We start from the raw sequence: 19,618 nt of genomic DNA on the forward strand, positions 1-19,618 counted from the left end.
TGTACACAAGACATTTATGTGCCCAAGTAGTTCACCACTACCGAAAACTGTAAAGATAGCACATCCCTATCTCCAAGAGGTCTTTGACAGGCACTGAACACAGCATATCCAATTTATCCATCTATCAAATCCTTTCCATTAGGACAGTGATGTGCAGTACTTACATTGTTCACTAATATCTTATATCCCTGTGGAGCTTGTGATTTATTCATGTCCACCTGAGTTACAGTTCAAGTGTATTTAAACCCATGTACAAACAATCAGCAAATTTTAGCTTAACAGTCTTTGGATGTGGTGGCTGCCTTCATTTTTCTTTTTTTACCTATTTTTCCCTTTATTTTTACCTAGAGATCCTCCCAATGACACACCTCCTGCCCTGGGGTGACATTGCTCACTCACCATGCTGCATCTATGAAGGAACAATTTTGTCACCCTACAGGATTACAGAACACCACCTTCTTGCTACCATAGAGGGAGGTGTTCTGTAGTCCACAGAAGCAAACTGGTTGATAACATCGTATGAAATTTTAGAATAGGAGGTTACAAGCTCACTGGATTTCCATCAGAATTAACAGGTATTTTAGCAATTATGTACAGTATCAGACCAAATGGAATGAAATAGCAGATGTTTGCTGCTTTAGTGTTTACATACACTTTAAGTTTGTTAACCACTTGCTATCCAGAGGATTTACCCCCCTTCCTGACCAGGCCATTTTTTGCATTACGTGTTACTTTAACTGACAATTGCGTGGTCATGCAACGCTGCACCCAAATTAAATTTACGCCCTTTTTTCCCCCAAAGGATTGAGCTTTCGTTCGGTGGTATTTGATCACCTGTGCGTTTTTAATATTTTTGCGCTATAGAAAAAAAAAGAACTGACAATTTTAAGAAAAACATTTTTTTCTATTAAACATGCCCAGTAAAACAATGTAAAAAAAATCAAATTTTGTCAAAAATTTAGGCCAAAATGTATTCTGCTACATGACTTTGCTAAAAAAAAAAAATCCCAATACGTGTAAATTAATTGGTTTATGTGAAAGTTATAGCATTTACAAATGGCGGTATATATACTGGAAATTTATTTTTTATGTTTACTAGTAATGGCAGCGCTCAACGACTTAGTGGGACTGTGGTGGGCATTCTGACACTGGGGGGGAACTGACTTGGTATCACTGACATCCCCAGTGACACCAACACAGCGATCAGTGCTAATAAAAAGCACTGACATTGTACTAATAACACTGAGCAGGAAGGGGTTAACATGTGGGGCAATCAAAGGGTTAACTGTGTGCTGTTTTGCTAGGGTCTGTGTGTTAGTGCTTCACTGTAAGCACACTGCTTTGGGTGGCTGTGCTTTTATTTGAAGCAGGTATTTCTATAGTGCCAATAGTGTTTTGGACTCGTCACTTACAGACCATTTACCGTGATCTACCAGTGAGCCAAATTAATATAGAATTACGTGCACGTGGAAGTAAGACACTGACACTGTTGCAGTTTGTCAACTTCCTAAAATTCTGTTTTATTGAGGAACTAACAGTATAATTTATAGGGCTTATGATGCAGGCAAAGCATATACATTGATTGGGTGAAAAGTCCACTGGGTTTCTGCGTGTTCTTCCATCCATGCTGATATCTTCCAATCAGTGTCCCCAAAAAGACTCATTCCCTTTTATGGGGGTTGTTTACATTAAAAGATACTTTTCTCCTAATGAGTCACCTAGGGTGAGACTCCGCATGAAGGCGCCATCTTAATTATCATCATTGTTCTGTCAACCTATATCTGATTGTTTACTTAAGAGAGTAAGGAATTTAAAGAGCAATAAGCAGATAGTAGCACGACTATAAAATTGTCATTTTACTGATCATCTAATAAAACGTGGACTGTCTATCACAATCCACTACAATAGTTTACGCAGCACTTTCGCTTCAAGGAGCTTACAGTCTAAGGTCCCTACTTCACATTCATACATACACACACACAATACTAGAGCCAGTTAAGACAGGAGACAATTAACCTACCAGTATGTCTTTTCATGAATTTCAGCCTGCTGGCTTGGCTGAAAATCCAGTGGTGTATGGCCCTACTGGCTCCATTCTGTTTGACAAAAGCCAATTGTTTGATTTATATTGATGGAGCCTGAAAATTGCCAGCTGAACTTACAGCGCCTGCATTTAGTCAGATGCTGACACTAGTTGGGTATTTTGACAGCTGGCAATGCTGGTTGTCAGAATACAAAAGCATGGCAGGGGCATTCATCCATCCATGCTTTAAGATTTCTTTTGTTCTGCCTTCAGGCATATTGTGATCCTAGTCTAAACCTACCTGAGCGATCCTGCCAGGAAGCTGTCATCTGTTTCATGCTAATCATACGTAGCTGAGGCATTCCTCATTGCTGTAAACCTACAAGGGGCATGTATACATGTGGATGTGGGGCAGACAGGGGCGGACTGACCATTCAGAAAGTCGGGCACTGCCCAAGGGCCCGGGGTCAGTAAGGGGCCCCATGAGATGCCCCTAGTACCTTTCATAGGCTATTTTGGGTGTGGTTTGAGTGTGGGCGACCACACAGGGGCCCCATGATCCCCTATTGCCCAGGGGCCCCATGAGTTGTCAGTCCGCCCCTGGGGGCAGAACATACCTTGGCTGCTTATGATTGGCACAGTAGAGTGACAGCTTCCTGGCAGGATCGCTCAGGTGGACTAGGATCCCATCATGCCTAAACTCATCCCTAGATGTGAGTGCTAACGGAAATCCATGGGCAAAGTGTAGGGAAAGAGAATACTGGGTGTGGGGGATCAGGTAACTAACATTTCTTTTCTCCGTTCCTTAGACCTAAGGTTAGGTTCACATATGTGCGGGTGGTGCCGCTGGATCCGCACAAAAATCCATGCAGCCACACCACCCACATAGAAGAATGTGGACCCGCGGGTGGGTGCCATTAATTCTAATGGCACGCCGCCAGCACTGGAAATCGGAACTGTACTGGGAACCGAGGTCATATCAGTGTAGTTCTGGCTTGCATGCACTACTTTTTATGCGATTTGCATAAACATTTGTGTCACATGTCTTGCAAATCGCACCTCAAAACGGCATGTCATCCGACTTTGACATCCTGTGACTTCATAATCAGAATCAGTGTGACAGGGGTGTTACAGACACATGGGGCTGCCATTCATTCTTAAAGTGGTAGTAAACTTGACTTAAAAAAAAATTCTTCTCCCTGCAAGGTAATGTCATAACGTGCATCACATTATGAAATACTTTGGCAGGGCTTTTGGAGGTGACGTCACGACGTTCGGCAAGCTGTCGGCGTCTGTGGATGCCATAGGAGGCTGTGTTGATTTGCTGTGAACGCTGTTTATGTTGGTGTCGGCTCGGACACCAGTTATTATAAGTGTGATAAGATGTTTTAAATAAATTCTGTTTTTACATTGCTACACTATGAGTTTTCTCCTCTCTTGCTTTCTGAGTCGATTTTGGGTTTAGGAAGAGGTGTATGCCATTCTGAATTGTCCCATATACACTGAGATTCATCTGCAGACCATTGCTCCCAGAGCAGAAGCGCTTGTGCTGGTTTATAATCTGGCCAGCATGTTGCTCTGGTGAGTTTATTCAATCTATTCGGTGGTGGATTTGAGCACTGTGTTTTTTGTGTTTTTCACATGAAGATTGATTGAATTGAAGATTTTGATATTTTTTTGGTGTTGGACTTTGCACATTATATTTGACACGAAGGACTTTTTTTGTGATTTATATAATATAATAGCACTATTTTTGTTTTTAATGTTTTAAATATTTCAATTGGCAATTAATTAGCACAAACCTTTTTGATTAATTTATATGAAATACTTACCTTAGTTACGAAGCCCTCCAGCAACGTGCTGTCAATGCTGACAGGGCTTTCATTTTCACCAGGTCTTCCTTCCATGTTCGGGAGCTCTGGCCACTTGATTGGATTGAACGCATGCGCTGGTGATGTCACCAGCTGCAGGGACACTGAATGGTGCACGTTTATGAGATATTCCTTGGATCTACAGGTAAGCTATATTCAGGGGCAGACTGACCATTTGGAAACTCGGGCACTGCCCGAGGACCCGGGGTCAGTAGGGGGCCCCATGAGATGCCCCTGGTACCTTTTTCATAGGCTTTTTTGAGTTTGGGCAAGGACACAGGGGCCCCATGATCCCCTATTGCCCGGGGGCCCCATGAGTTGTCAGTCCGCCCCTGGCTATGTGATAAGCTTTCCTGTAGGTACAAGTGAGCAAATGGTGTTTACTACCACTTTAAGGACATGTTTATACCAGTGGCAACTCTTGCAGCCCCTCTGAAAAGCAATTTGTATTGGAATGCTTTTTACAGGACAGTTGCCTAGGCGGTGGGAGCAGGCAGAGGCATCACTAGGTTTGGTGTCACCCGGTGCGGTAACATGTGATGTCACCCCGCGCCCGGACTCTGTGTCGGGAGACAGAAGGATGTCCTGTGCAGGATACAGCCAGTGATATGTGATGCAGAGAGACGGGCTCTGGGCGGGGTCATTCCTATTCATGGACTGACATGTAGAATAGGAGCCGTCCAATCAGAGGGCAGGGGCAGGCTTCACTCCGGTGTACGGGGGACCAGGGGCGGACTGACCATTTGGAAACTCGGGCACTGCCCGAGGGCCCGGGGCCAGTAGGGGGCCCCATGAGATGCCCCTGGTACCTTTTTCATAGGCTTTTTTGAGTTTGGGCAAGGACACAGGGGCCCCATGATCCCCTATTGCCCGGGGGCCCCATGAGTTGTCAGTCCGCCCCTGCGGGGGACAGGCTGGGTGTGAATGGCCTGCAGCAGCCGCTGTGATCCTGGGGATCAGACATACCCCTCCCCCCCCTGCCGGGACCCTACATCTCCCCCCCCCGCATGGCACGGCTGTTCCTGGGGCTGCAGGAGGGATGAGGAGCCTCGGTTCCTGGGGAGAGGTCGGGGGACACTCCACTGGAATGGATGACAGCCACTGACAGCTCTTCTTTTCATTTTGGTGTCACCCCCTGTGATAGTGTTACCCGGTGCAGCCTGCACCCCCCTAGTGACGCCACTGGGAGCAGGTACCTGTCAAGATTGGTTACCTGCTCCCCAAAGGTGCCAGTCCTTAATGGGGAGGGAACAAGTCCTTAAAACTGAACTTCCCCTTTTGGGTGGAGCTCCACTTTAAGCACATCGCAAAAAAACACAACGCATTAAAAACATGTCAAAAACACATGAAAAAAATATCAAAACGGACAGAAAAATGCATCAAACACAACCTGCATAAGTGTGAACAAAGCCTAACCCTTTCCCCAGCATAGTCCTGTGAATTTTTGTGTTTGGGGACAGGTGGGAGTAACCCCAGCTGTTATTAGACAACTACAGACCCTTTCATTGCCAACCTCTGCCTGAAAATGCTAGCTGGCTGGCTTTTACATTCTGTGCTTTCTGAACCACTAACCTAAAATATTTATTATTAATATTATTATACAGGATTTATATAGCGCAGACAGTTTGCTCAGTGCTTTACATTATGGGGGGAGACAGTACACGAGACAGTACAGTAACAATACGATTCAATACACGAGGGGTTCGAGGACCCTGCTCCTTGGAGCTTACAATCTAGGAGGGAGGGGATAGTGGTAGAGGAGGAAATAGCTGTGGGGGATGGAGTGGTAGGAAGAGTGGAGGAGATCAGTAATTAGCTGAGGGCGGGGTAGGCTTCCCTGAAGAGATAGGTTTTCAGAGTGCACCTAAAGGTGAGCAGAGTAGGTGATAGTCTGATGGATTGGGGTAGGGAGTTCCAGAAGATGGGGGAAGCCCTGGAGGCTAGCATGGGAGGAGGAGACCAGGGAGCTAGAGAGTAGGAGGTCTTGTGAGGAGTGAAGAGTACATTTTGGGTGATATTTAGAGACAAGATCGGTGATGTAGTTTGGGGCAGTATTATGAACAGCTTTTTACGTCAGTGTTAGCGTTGTGAATTTAATGCGTTGGGCAATTGGAAGCCAGTGGAGGGATTGGCAGATACGGAGTGGTTGGGAAGGTGGATGAGTCTGGCAGCAGCGTTCATGATAGACTGGAGGGGGGATAGCCTGTGGTGAGGTAAGCCGATGAGGAGGGAGTTACAATAGTCAAGTCATGATCAGGGGCGGACTGACAACTCATGGGGCCCCCGGGCAATAGGGAATCATGGGGCCCCTGCATCCTTGCCCAAACTCAAAAAAGCCTATGAAAAAGGTACCAGGGGCATTTCATCGAGCCCCCTAATGACCCCAGGGCCCTTGGGCAGTGCCCGAGTTTCCAAATGGTCAGTCCGCCCCTGGTCATGATATAATAAAGGAGTGAATGAGTAGTTTAGTGGTTTCCAAGGTTAGGAACAGTCATATCTTGGAGATGTTGGGGAGGTGAAGTCTACATGAGTTTGTCAGCGATTGGACCTGGGGCTGGAAGGACAGATTGGAGTCTAGGATGACACCTAGTACTCCGCTTGGTGTCACCCCCATGTACCAGGAAAGTACAATGTGCATGCTTCCACTGACTCAGAACAATACAGTCAGCATGCCAACCAAGCAACTAGCATTTTCAGAAATTAAACAAAAAAAACCTCTGTCAATAGCAGTCTGCCTCTTTCATACTGTTAAATGTAATCAGGGATAAAAGACCCTTTTGGGTTCATATGATCTGTGTAATGTAAATCTGTGCCAGACCCCCCTCCCCCCTCCTTGTATTCCAAGCCTCCCAAAATGCATGCTATCAGTCATCAGAGTGATGTAGGCTCTCCTCTGCTGCAATAACCTCACCCACATAATAATCAGCTGTGGGATAGTGAAGCTATGCTTCCTCTCTCCTTCCAGTGACAGCAATAGAAGGCGGAGACTCAGTTCAGTTCCTCTGTGCTGACATTCATTTCCAGGAGAATTGCTGCCAGTCTACTACCTGCACACTGTCACAGAGGCTGGCTGGAGGGGGCCAGCAGGAGGCTGACATGCAGAGCTGCACAGGGGGGCTGTGATTGCACACATTGCTGCCTTTGTGTCTCAGCACAGTCATCAGCACAGACTGCAGCAACCATCACATATGTCTGCTGCATAATGGAAACAATGGGGATAAGAAACAAGGGTCAGGAGAATGTGCAACCCCAGGAGGAGGAAGAAGAGGTGGACCCCAGAATCCAGGTACATGATCTTCCATCAGATGTCTGTGAAGGGGAGGTGTGTCAGCTTTACCTAGATAGGAAGGGCAGGATCAGACATCCTGGGGGGTCCTACATGGCTGCTAAGCCCTGACATAGGAGGATGTTTGTTATGGCTGATTTCTTTTTGTTTGTGCTTTTGCATATTTTTAGATGTGTTTTAATATATCAGTATATATATATAGATGTGTTTATATATCAATATTGATTTTTTGAAAGGAACTCGCTGTTCCACCAGTACTGTTTAGACTTCACACAGGAGGATGTTTTGGTGTGGCTGCCTTGGGGTGCTTTTTTTTTTTTTTGTTTGTTTGTTTTTTTGCTTGGTATATAGGTGTATTTTTTGTTTTTATATTTCAATATTGTTATATTTGTATATTGCATATTTTATGTTAAGTGGATCATAAGACATGTCAAGATTAATTCTATTATATCTATTATATTACATGACTATGTATCTATTTTGGAATTAGTTTCCCCATCTCAAAACGGTGCTTATAGCTAAAGTAACGATGCAAAAATCATTTTAAAAGTACAAAAGCACAGATGTTATACATTGACTTGTGTACAGAGTGCAAAAAAAATAAAAATGATCGCTATGATAGTAAGGTGGGATCACATGTTCGCAGTAGTTACTTACTAGTATGAACCTTTCCATAAAGAGATGTTAGATGTCTTTTATGTTTTATAGGTTTTTTTTTTCTTTCTGTAAATTAGCATTTTTTTTAATACAGCAGGGTTTTCCAACAGCAGTAATACAGTTTTATTATTATAGGATTTTTATAGTGCTGACAGTTTGCACAGCGTTTTACAATATAATACCATTTAGGTGTGTTTTTTTGTATTTCTGCCTTATGTTACTAATGAACCTTGGCAATATGTAGTTATCTCTGAAGTATTAAATATTTCCTGTGCATTATAATGCAAATTCCAAAAAAAAAACTTTATACCGCATATGCAGCACTGTATATAAAATATGGGTTTATTAATTTGGAATATAAAATATTCTGTTAAAGCTAAAATATTTATAGCTCACTATCTTGACCCTGTGAATAGGTTAGAATATTACCTTGGTTGTCTGATAAGCAGATACAGATTATTTAATATCATATCAGTATGATGTCATTGCAAGACTGCAATAGGAGGAGGTAGAGCAGGCTTGGAAGGGTATGCATTTAAATAGGTTGATGGGGACTGTTCTAGTTGGTCTAACTGGTTTACCAACATCAGCAGATAGGAAAACTTTGATGTGATGTGTTTTGGGCGGATGGGTAAAATACAAGCAGAGTAGACAGGAAGACTTGAGGGTCCATTTATCAAAGCTTTCTTGCAATGTTAACCCAAAATTCAACAATTTTTCTTATTGAATCTTATGTGAAAATGGGTGGATATTTGATGAAAACGTTGATTAATTGATCCCTTGCTGGAAAGTATCAAATTAAAAAAAAAAAAAACATTGATGCATCATGACACTGTACAAGCTTTTAGTATTTTTGCCTGTATATATTTTGTTGTTTTGCAGCAATCAAGATGGATATAATTAAGGCAGAATGATTGGACTCTGATCCTATTTTTTGAAAGGTATTTTATTTCATACCCATGTTAGTAGGAGGCATTGCTTTTCCTGCACGTGTTACCTACACAAAGGATTTCACAGCGTACTCATTTATCACAAAATAGCCAAGCTTTTCCCTCGTGGCAGTTAATAAGCATACAAAATCTATTATTTTTTGCAGCGATAAGCTAATGATTGTTATTAAGGTATGTTGAAAACAGAAAAAAAATTATATAAAGATATAGTAAGTCTATTGTCTACAAATTGATGAGGCAGTCATGAATTAAGTGATTATTTATTTCTATGTGCTTGGATATTAATCATGGTTAAAGTGAAACATTATAAATACTTTTTTTTTTTTTTTTCTTTATAAATGATCATATTCCCTTTTTTGTTCTCAGCTGCACAGAATAGTGGGGGAGGAGAAACAGCAGAATACTGATCTTAGTGAAAAGCACTGTGTGTGCAGCCTTGTCAGGATAAGTCTGATCGTTGGAGAGCACATTTGAGTTTCCAGCATAGCTAGAGTACTGACCACTCTGTGCTCTCATGCCTAGTGTGATCAATATTTAATAGGAAAGCAGAGGGACTGGCAGGAATTTCACACAAAAGAAGCAATACAAAGAGAACCGGATGCTTTTTAATATAAGTACATGGTATACAGGTACATACACTATATTGCCAATAATATTGGGACACCCCTCCAAATCATTGGATTTAGGTGTTCCAATCACCTCGATGGCCACATGTATATAAAATCAAGCACCTAGGCATACAGCCTGCTTCTACAAACATTTGTGAAAGAATGGGTCACTCTCAGCTCAGTGAATTCAAGCATGACACCGTGATAGGTTGACACCTGTGCAATAAGTCCATCTGTGAAATTTACTTGCTACTAAATATTTCACGGTCAGCTGTTACTGGTATTATAACAAAGTGGGAGCAACAGCAACCCAGCCACGAAGTAGTATTCCATGTAAAATAACAGAGTGGGGTTAGCACATGCTGAAGTGCGCAGAAGTCGCCAGTGCGTAGAGCTCTTCATGGAATGGTTTTCCATGGCCGAGCAGCTGCATCCAAACCTCAAATCACCAAGTGCAATGCAAAGCATCGGATGGCTCTAGAGCAGTGGTGACCTCTGGAGTGACAAATTGCTCTTCTCTGTCTGGAAATCCAATGGATGTGTCTGGATTTGGTGGTTGCCAGAAAACTGTACTTGCCTGACTGCATTGTGTCCCTTAGTTCCAGTGAAGAGAACTCTTAAGGCGTCAGCATACCAAGACATTTTGGACAATTTCATGTTCCCAACTTTCTGGGAACAGTTTGGGGATGGCACCTTCATGTTCCAAATGTTTGGGCAACTTTGCTACCTCACTTATTCCCTTGGTTCTATCTAAGATTATAAATGTAATAAGTGATTAACACCTTTTTGTCCACATCAGAATCAGGCCTTCTTGCCTCTCTATCACTTATAGATTATTAATCACCTATAACCACTGTGCTGAAAAAATAGAAAATAAAAATCGAATTTATTTACACCAAAGAAAAGTAGTTATCGAATCAAATATGCTGAAATCCAAAAGATATGATACTACACAAAAAATTGATGTTACAGTATAACATGCAGTATATTACCAATATAGAGAGATGACTATAGGAAAGAAAGTTATAGGAGAGAAAGTTACAGGAGAGAAACATATAACAATGGTGGTACATTACGCAGACATCCTGACGCCTGGGCTTTGAAAAGACAGAGAGCAATGGCTTACTTTTATACCCCCTTCCCCTCCATTCCAGATAAAGGCACACCCTTCAATAAGTTTCAGTATTTTGCCAATTTCTGTTCAATTTCTGTGACTTATGGAAGATATTGGCCCACTGTAGCTCATCAGATGGAATTTATGATAGGACGGGCAGCACCGTGGCTAAATGGTTAGCACTTCCGCCTGGCAGTACTAGGGTCGCTGGTTTGAATCCCAACCATGGCACCACCTGCCAGGAGTTTGCATGTTCTCCCAGTGCCTGTGTGGGTTTCCTCCGGGTACTGGGTTTCCCGTGCATACTCCAAAGACATGCTGGTAGGTAAATTAGACACTGTCTATATTGGCCCTAGTATGTGTTTGTATGAATGTGAGTTTGGGACCTTAGATTGTATGCCCCTTGAGGGTTAGGGACTGATATGAATGTACAATATATATGTAAAGCGCCGCATAAACTAACGGGGCTGTATAAGTACCTGAAATAATGATAGGTCAATGTCCAGTGAAGCATACTTCCTTTGAAGCCAGTTCTCCCAAGAAGATCTATGACAACACTCCCTAGGAGGTGTTAGAAATTACGACTCCAGGGCTTATTCAGCCAGGTGGCCATACTGCCATAAACCCCTACAGGAAAGCTTCCAAAGGGGGGTGTTGTGGTGATGAAACAGTAAATAAGTTGCAGGAATTGAGACTTAGACCCCTATCAGAAGTTCACAATAATGTTAAAAATTATTGTAGGCCCAAAAATATCTATCACACAACATGATGCGCACCAGTGCAAAAAGCAAGGTCCATAAAGACATGGATGAGTGAGTGCGAGGTGGAGGAACTTCACTGGCCTGCACAGAGTCCTGACCTCAACCTGATAGAACACCATTGGGAGGAATTCGAGCGGAGACTGGGAGCCAGGCCTTCTCGTCTGACATTAGTGCCTCACCTCACAAATGTGCTTCTGGAAGAATGGTCAAACATTCCCATAGACACACTCCTAAACCTTGTAGACAGCCTGCCCAGAAGAGTTGAAGCTGTTATAGCTGCAAAGGGTGGGCCAACTCAATATTGAACCGTACCGACTAAGACTGGGATGCCATTAAAATTCATGTGCGTGTAAAGGCAGGCATCCCAATACTTTTGGCAATATATTGTATCGTGAATATGAAATTTTGGGTTTACAAACTCTTTAAAACACTTTTTCCTCGATCAGGCTAAATCATCTTATGTGTAAGGCCTCCTGCTCATTGGCATAAAAACACCCCTTTTAAAGGATAAGTTAACCTTTTAGAAAAAAAATAATAAATGCACATTTTTTTACATGTTAAAAATTGCGCATTTTCTTATTTTTGACCACAGGAGCCTGTAAACATTGCATCAGCAATCAGCAGATCACTGGTGCCATGCAAAGTCTCCTGCAGATCTCATATCTGCTTTCTCCTGTCAGGAGAAAATGCGTTCAGAAGAGCTGGGCAAATGCCCAGTTTTCATGAGGCCTATAGGTAAAATGTGCCCTTAATTTCATCAGACAGATTTTCAGTATTGGGATGCCCAACCTTTTTCTATGATGCTCTGGATCATGGGGGCAACTGAAACCCCTATTAAAGTAAAAGAAAACCCGAATTAAAACTGTTCTTAAAAATGTTCCTTCAGCCCTCCTCCTACCTATCCTGCCTAATCTGTATTTAAAAAAATAAATAAATCTGTGCACTTACCAATGTTCAGCCCACTCCAGTCTGGTCATGTGATCCTGCAGCTCTGTGTGAGGGAGCACACAAGGACAACTGTGAATTCCCGGAGCCATGATGTCATCCATAGGCTCCCAGGGCCAGCGGCTGTCAGTGCTTCCTTCTCTCCCCTGCAGCAGCTGCTCATTGACACGGGAAAGCTGGAGCTGTGGCATCATGTGAGCAAACCAGAACAAATTTAAAAATGGGTAAGTACCATAAGCTTTTAATACAGGCTAGGCAGGATAGGTTGGGGGAGGGGGGGTTGGAGAGAACATATTAAAGAATATGTGGACTTTTCTTCCACTTTAACTTATAAAAGATTATTTTACTATATATATATGCACACGCAGTCCGGTCCATAAATATTGGGACATGGACACAATTCTAACATCTTTGGCTCTACACACCACCACAATGGATTTGAAATGAAACAAACAAGATGTGCTTTAACTGCAGACTGTCAGCTTTAATTTGAGGGTATTTACATCCAAATCAGGTGAACGGTGTAGGAATTACAACAGTTTGCATATATGCCTCCCATTTGTTAAGGGACCAAAAGTAATGGGACAATTGGCTTCTCAGCTGTTCCATGGCCAGGTGTGTTATTCCCTCATCCCAATTACAATGTGCAGATAAAAGGTCCAGATTTCATTTCAAGTGTGCTCTTTGCATTTGGAATCTGTTGCTGTCAACTCTCAAGATGAGATCCAAAGAGCTGTCACTATCAGTGAAGCAAGCCATCATTAGGCTGAAAAAACAAAACAAACCCATCAGAGAGATAGCAAAAACATTAGGCATGGCCAATTGTGTCGATGTCCCAATATTTATGGACCTGACTTTGTGTGTGTGTGTGTGTGTATGTATGTATGTATATATATATATGTATATATATATTATCTAATTATAAATTCAAGGTAGTTGCTGCTCACAAAACACAAATGACGGTGTATTTTCCCTTTTACCATTTTCCCCTTTACCACAAGTATACAATATGAGGACAAACTTAAATTGTCCATTCAATTTGAATTAAATCACACAGTAGATCTACAGGAGATTGTGCAGATTGGATATAGACCACTGAATGTCACACATTCTGAGCAATAGCAGCTTACAGAGCCATTCCCACTTGCCCAATGTACACAGCAAAGTCATTGCAGCTTTGTGTATAATTGACTTCTAGATTTAAACCCACCATATCTGATAAGGTCTGACATCCTTTTTTTTTTTTTTTTTTTTGTATTCAATTATTCAGCAGACAAGCGTGGTTTCCTATTAGTGACTGACGTGATATGCTGACAGCTTTAGGATTACATAATTGTATCTTTGTTACAAAGTTTCCTTTGTTTCTTCCCTTGTTGTCCTCAAAATGTCTCCACCCATAAATATGTTTAGTTTTTGGGTAGAGTGGTGAATGTTAATTTACCTTTTTTATATGGCTGTTCTACCTAAAGCAGACATTCACCTTAAACTAAGGCTGCCCATAGATTGTGTTTTTTTGTTTTTTTTTGTTTTTTCGGCCCACTGGCTGAACAAAGGAAAAAAAAAACACATTCCCCCATTCACACAAGCAAGGTGGATGGAGAAATCCCTCTGTGCTATTGTATTTTAACAGAGGGACTTCTTTGCTGTCAGAATACACCAATCAGCGTCTGAAGCCAATGATCAAGAAAAGTTTTCAAACAATCCCATCTGACAGTCTTCTGTCAAGCAGGAATGGCCCTAGCCATATCAAAATTTGCCTGGTCACTGTTAAACCGGCTGAGTTTTGATCCATTCATTGCCAGCTTAACTCTCATATTGCCCTGCCTCCTCCCCCCAACCTCACTTACAATTGGATAAACTTTTTGTTTGTAATTTAAATTATTTTTTGTGCTGAACATCTCAACTGTTCGCCGTGGAGAAATTACGTTTCTGGCACACAAACGAAGACTAACATTTCTATTTACAGCTGCAGAACAATGCATAAATCCCCAAATGTTTATCCCAGCTCATTTGTCCACCTAGACTAAAATCTGTGCGAAAGATCTTTCACGGACTACTGCTTGTCACAAACTGGTTGTCCTTCCTTTTTTTTCACCCATTTCTTCAGTCACTTCCTGGTTGCAAGGCATAGGCAAATAATGCCATACATCTCAGGAGTCATCGGGGGGTCCCAACTAAGCACACCCTATTGCCTGCATGCCTGAGCTAAGAGCAGATAGATTCCAGGAAGTACATGCTACATGAATAATCTGCCCTTACTCAAGATGGCCATGGCTAGAAATGCTAGAAGGTGTTTTTCAAAGTGATTTCAGTAAAGCATGGAAACCTGGATGGGTGGTGGAAGTTTTCTTGAATATTAAAAATGAATTAAATAGCATTTTTGGTTTGTGGTGCTCAGATGCCGTGTAATTCCACTTCAACTAGCCTACCATAGTTGCAGTTGTTTGTGAGTATTGTGGCCCCTTGCCACCTGTATAGCAGACTAACTTGTTACTGTCATGATTTTTATGTGTACGCATCTGCACATACGCATTGCTATTTTCTTCATTTGATTGACATCTTAAAATTAAGTAAATGAAAAAGCAATTGATTACCCCACACACTGTCTGCCAAATTATCAGACCCATACATGCTAAAACTGCAAACAGAAAATGATCATAAACTTTGCAGTTTGATTAAAGTTGAGCATAAGCTTTGCAATGCTTTCCTTTGAATTTACCAACATTTATTTAGTGTGATGGTCCACCATAACTATTTCATTTGGCCAAATATGTGTGGTGTTTTTTTTTTTTGTTTGTTTTTTTTATCTTTATCATTATGCCTACTATATGACCTTGTTGGACATACCATTCCAGAACCATGGGGATTAATGGATTTGCATCCTCCAACCATCCTCCCCTCTGCAGCATTTGCTGGAAAGCACATTACTGATTGGTTTCACTGCCTGGAATACAACAAGTAAAACCAAATATAAGAGATGTATAGTTCAGCCAATACCTACAATTGTAATAAAGTCAAAACGTTGCTTATTTTAAATTGAAATAAATATAATGGAAAAATATGCAGGTTGTCATTTTTGACATTCATTTTAAAATTCTGGGCTGCCATTCTGATATTGAAATAAGAGGATCTGTAAACTACCAGGCAACCGGTATTTCAACAAAATCTTCAAAATTACGGCATCCATGTTTCTATTATGTTAGTGCAATGATAGCATTTTTTAGATCAGTCTAAGGCTTCATGCATACAGGATGTAAAAAGGGCCATTTTTAAAGGCATTTGAGGTTTTTTGTTTATACCTCTAAACGCGTTCTATGTCCATTCACACACAGGTATTTACAGGCAGGAGCACTTAGAGGCAGAAAAAGAAAAGCACCACCATGTGGGAGAGGAAAACACCAAACACACATTAATGCTAGAATGTTTAGGCATGTTAATACATTTTTAACCAGTTCCTGACTGCACTATAGCCAAAAGACGGCTACAGCACGGTTGGCTAGCTCCACGTTCGCGCCCCCTGGGGTGCACACTAGGTGCGATCTGTGATCGCTGTGTTCCTTGGACACAGCTGATCACGGATACAGGTAAAGGGCCATTCAGAGCGGCCTTTTCAATGTGATCAGCTGTGTCCAATCACAGTGTAAATAGGAAATGCCAGTTATTAGCAGTCCTCTCCTTATGCTGACAGCACTGATTATCAGTGTAGCCCCATCAGTGCTCATCAGTGCTTGCTATCAGTAACCATCAGTGCTGGCTATCAGTGCTGCATATCGGTGCAGCCTCATCAGTGCCTTCTCCTCCAGTGCAGCTTCATCAGCTAAAAAAAGAAAATCACTTAATTACAAAACTTTATAACAGAAACTAAAACTTTTTTTGGTCTTTTTTCCTTTTGTTTAGCAAAAAATAAAGACCCTGGTGGTGATTAAATACCACCAAAAAAAAGCTCTATTTATCTTAAAAAAAAAAAAAAAAAAAAAAAAATAATAATTTAGCTTGGGTACAGTGTTGCATGACTGCGCAATTGTCATTCAAAGTGCAACAGCGCTGAAAGCTGAAAATTGACCTGGGCAGGAAGGGGTAAAAGTGTCCGTTAGGCAAGTGGTAATGGACAGAATAAATTAATATTTTGGTCAATAGAATGCATTAACATCAAATGTTTTTTCAGCTGTTTCCTCCCTGTGTGCATGAGGCCTAAACCTTTTTTTAACAAACAAAATACAAACACATTAAAAATGTAAAAAATGTACAGTATTTGTGTTTAGCACATTACAGCATGCATTTTCTGCATGTCTAGTGTGAAGAAGCCCTTTGTATACTTTGCATTCATTGCTGTAGATTTTTCAAATTTTTCACATTGGTATAGTCTGTTTATTCCTGTTTATACAGTAACAAGTGGTAGCAGTTGTTATTAAGTGTCCTTGCATGGCGAGACCACTTACTGTTATCTCACATATATATTCTTATTATTATAGCCACATTTACCACCCTAACTCCTCCCACAGTTTTTACACTACATAGACAGTAATATACCGAAACGTGCGGCTTGTTCCCGATTGGTGTGCTATTACTTTGTGGAATGTTTCGCTGAATGGTTCACGAAATATCAGCGTTTTTGAGGTGAGATTGGTCCCATAGGAACGAATGGCAGAATGTTCAAAACTAGAGTATGAGCTGAAAAATCAGGACATGATTTCTAAACTGCCATCACTCCCTCATTTTCAAGCCCACCTACACAAATCTTATATCAAAGCATTCAGCTATCCCTGCTGCCACTAAAAATGTCCACGGCTAAGCCATAGTCCTAATAGTTTTCACAATATGACAAATTTTTTTGCAAGTCACGCCGCCCATTGACATTCATTGAAACTGCACTCTAGCCACCTCAAATTGAAGGGCAATTTCTAAACTGCAACCACTCCAGTTGTAGACTACTGGTGGAGGCAAGAACACCACACAATTTCCCCTGAAATTGTAGCTTTTCTAGTTCATTATGCTACTTCATTGTTACCCTGTGCAATGTTATAGTGTGTATTATAACCTTTTTGAAATTATATAAACAAATTCAAATAGATGAATATAATAATAAAGTTCAAAAATAGAGTATAATAAAAAAATTCAAAAATGAAAAATAAATAAAAAATTAAATAAAAAAGTCCAATGCAAAGTGTCCCAAAATGTCCCGATACAAACAAAAATAGTGTCAAACAGAAATGGTGTCCGAAAATTGTCCAAATATCCAAATTTTATTCATCCAATCAGAAGAAATTCCCTTTCATCCCGTAATACCTCAAAAAAAAGACAAATTCAAAAATCTAGTGCATTACCTTTATAATATATTCTCTCCGTGCAAAAACAAAACACAAAAACACAAAAATGTGCAAACACTATATATGTGTATCTCTTCCGTGCACATGTGAATGAACTGTGACCACTCAGTGAACACTGCAACACTGTGTATCCACCAACACCAATAGTATTAAATACTATTACCCTCTGTATCCATATACCAGCATCCAAATGAGATCTTCTAAATGCTCCAATGAAATTATTCCAAGGTCCTCAAAAGACAAGAAGGGTCTCAAGGCTCATATTCAAGGTGTAATAAAAAGATTTATTAAGAACTTACATTAAAATTTCATTATTCCGGCTTCCAACATGCTTCCTATGTGAGTCCTATCAAACAAATGCGATATGCCATGTGTTGACAACCCACAAAATGGCCGCGGCGACACTTCCGGTCTGCGTGCGTGCGTCACTACGTCACACCCTTAACGCGTTTCGTCACTTCCGGACTTCGTCTGAAGGGATACGGACGTCCCACACCACTCTCCTTATATATTAATGTCTCTCAATGGTATGAGGCCGTCGCCGCCATTTTTTAATAGGGAAACCAGGCCATCGCAATTCCTCTCTCACTCTAATGAATACCCAAAGTCCAAAAAAGCATCGGTCTGGGCAAATATTAATACCAGAAGGGTACCAGAGGAATGCAGATTCATATAAAAAATACAATAAACAAATAAACCTCCATATTGTCTAGTCTGATTATCAGCCCAAAATACAATAAAATACATCATATATTAAAGCTTTAATTAAACACATATTCCCTAATCTTCCACCCCATTTTAAAAACATATTAATAAATCCTATCAATTTTAATTTATTACAAATATAACCCATCGGACATATATATATATATATACATAACGCTACGTCATTATTAAGCCTCTTACTCCCTTATGTATATGGAGACAATATGGAGGTTTATTTGTTTATTGTATTTTTTATATGAATCTGCATTCCTCTGGTACCCTTCTGGTATTAATATTTGCCCAGACCGATGCTTTTTTGGACTTTGGGTATTCATTAGAGTGAGAGAGGAATTGCGATGGCCTGGTTTCCCTATTAAAATATGGCGGCGACGGCCTCATACCATTGAGAGACATTAATATATAAGGAGAGTGGTGTGGGACGTCCGTATCCCTTCAGACGAAGTCCGGAAGTGACGAAACGCGTTAAGGGTGTGACGTAGTGACGCACGCACGCAGACCGGAAGTGTCGCCGCGGCCATTTTGTGGGTTGTCAACACATGGCATATCGCATTTGTTTGATAGGACTCACATAGGAAGCATGTTGGAAGCCGGAATAATGAAATTTTAATGTAAGTTCTTAATAAATCTTTTTATTACACCTTGAATATGAGCCTTGAGACCCTTCTTGTCTTTTGAGGACCTTGGAATAATTTCATTGGAGCATTTAGAAGATCTCATTTGGATGCTGGTATATGGATACAGAGGGTAATAGTATTTAATACTATTGGTGTTGGTGGATACACAGTGTTGCAGTGTTCACTGAGTGGTCACAGTTCATTCACATGTGCACGGAAGAGATACACATATATAGTGTTTGCACATTTTTGTGTTTTTGTGTTTTGTTTTTGCACGGAGAGAATATATTATAAAGGTAATGCACTAGATTTTTGAATTTGTCTTTTTTTTGAGGTATTACGGGATGAAAGGGAATTTCTTCTGATTGGATGAATAAAATTTGGATATTTGGACAATTTTCGGACACCATTTCTGTTTGACACTATTTTTGTTTGTATCGGGACATTTTGGGACACTTTGCATTGGACTTTTTTATTTAATTTTTTATTTATTTTTCATTTTTGAATTTTTTTATTATACTCTATTTTTGAACTTTATTATTATATTCATCTATTTGAATTTGTTTATATAATTTCAAAAAGGTTATAATACTGTGTTGCTTTCTGGGGAGAAAGCGTGACTTTTTGAAGGGTTTTTGGGGTTAGGTGATATACACATATTTAAATAATGTTATAGTGTGGTCTGAATATTTTCTGCTCTGTATACTATATTACGTTTTTCTTGCAAGAGGAAGTT

At 40.8% G+C, this 19,618-nt stretch overlaps 1 protein-coding gene across 1 annotated transcript in view; it reads left to right on the top strand.

Moving 5' to 3' along the window:
• Positions 1 to 6,833: 6,833 nt before the first annotated feature.
• Positions 6,834 to 19,618, top strand: part of SH3BP5 (SH3 domain binding protein 5) — a 117,347-nt gene continuing 104,562 nt past the window's right edge. The window contains exon 1 of the mRNA XM_089652074.1: positions 6,834 to 7,180. Within this exon, the coding sequence (XP_089508200.1) occupies positions 7,097 to 7,180 (84 nt within the window). The 5' untranslated portion in view covers positions 6,834 to 7,096. The remainder of the gene's footprint in view (positions 7,181 to 19,618) is intronic.

The sequence above is a fragment of the Staurois parvus genome, unplaced genomic scaffold (assembly GCF_062004578.1).
Source record: "Staurois parvus isolate SC_StPar_1 unplaced genomic scaffold, SC_StPar_1.0 ptg000670l, whole genome shotgun sequence".
Lineage (NCBI taxonomy): Eukaryota > Metazoa > Chordata > Amphibia > Anura > Ranidae > Staurois > Staurois parvus.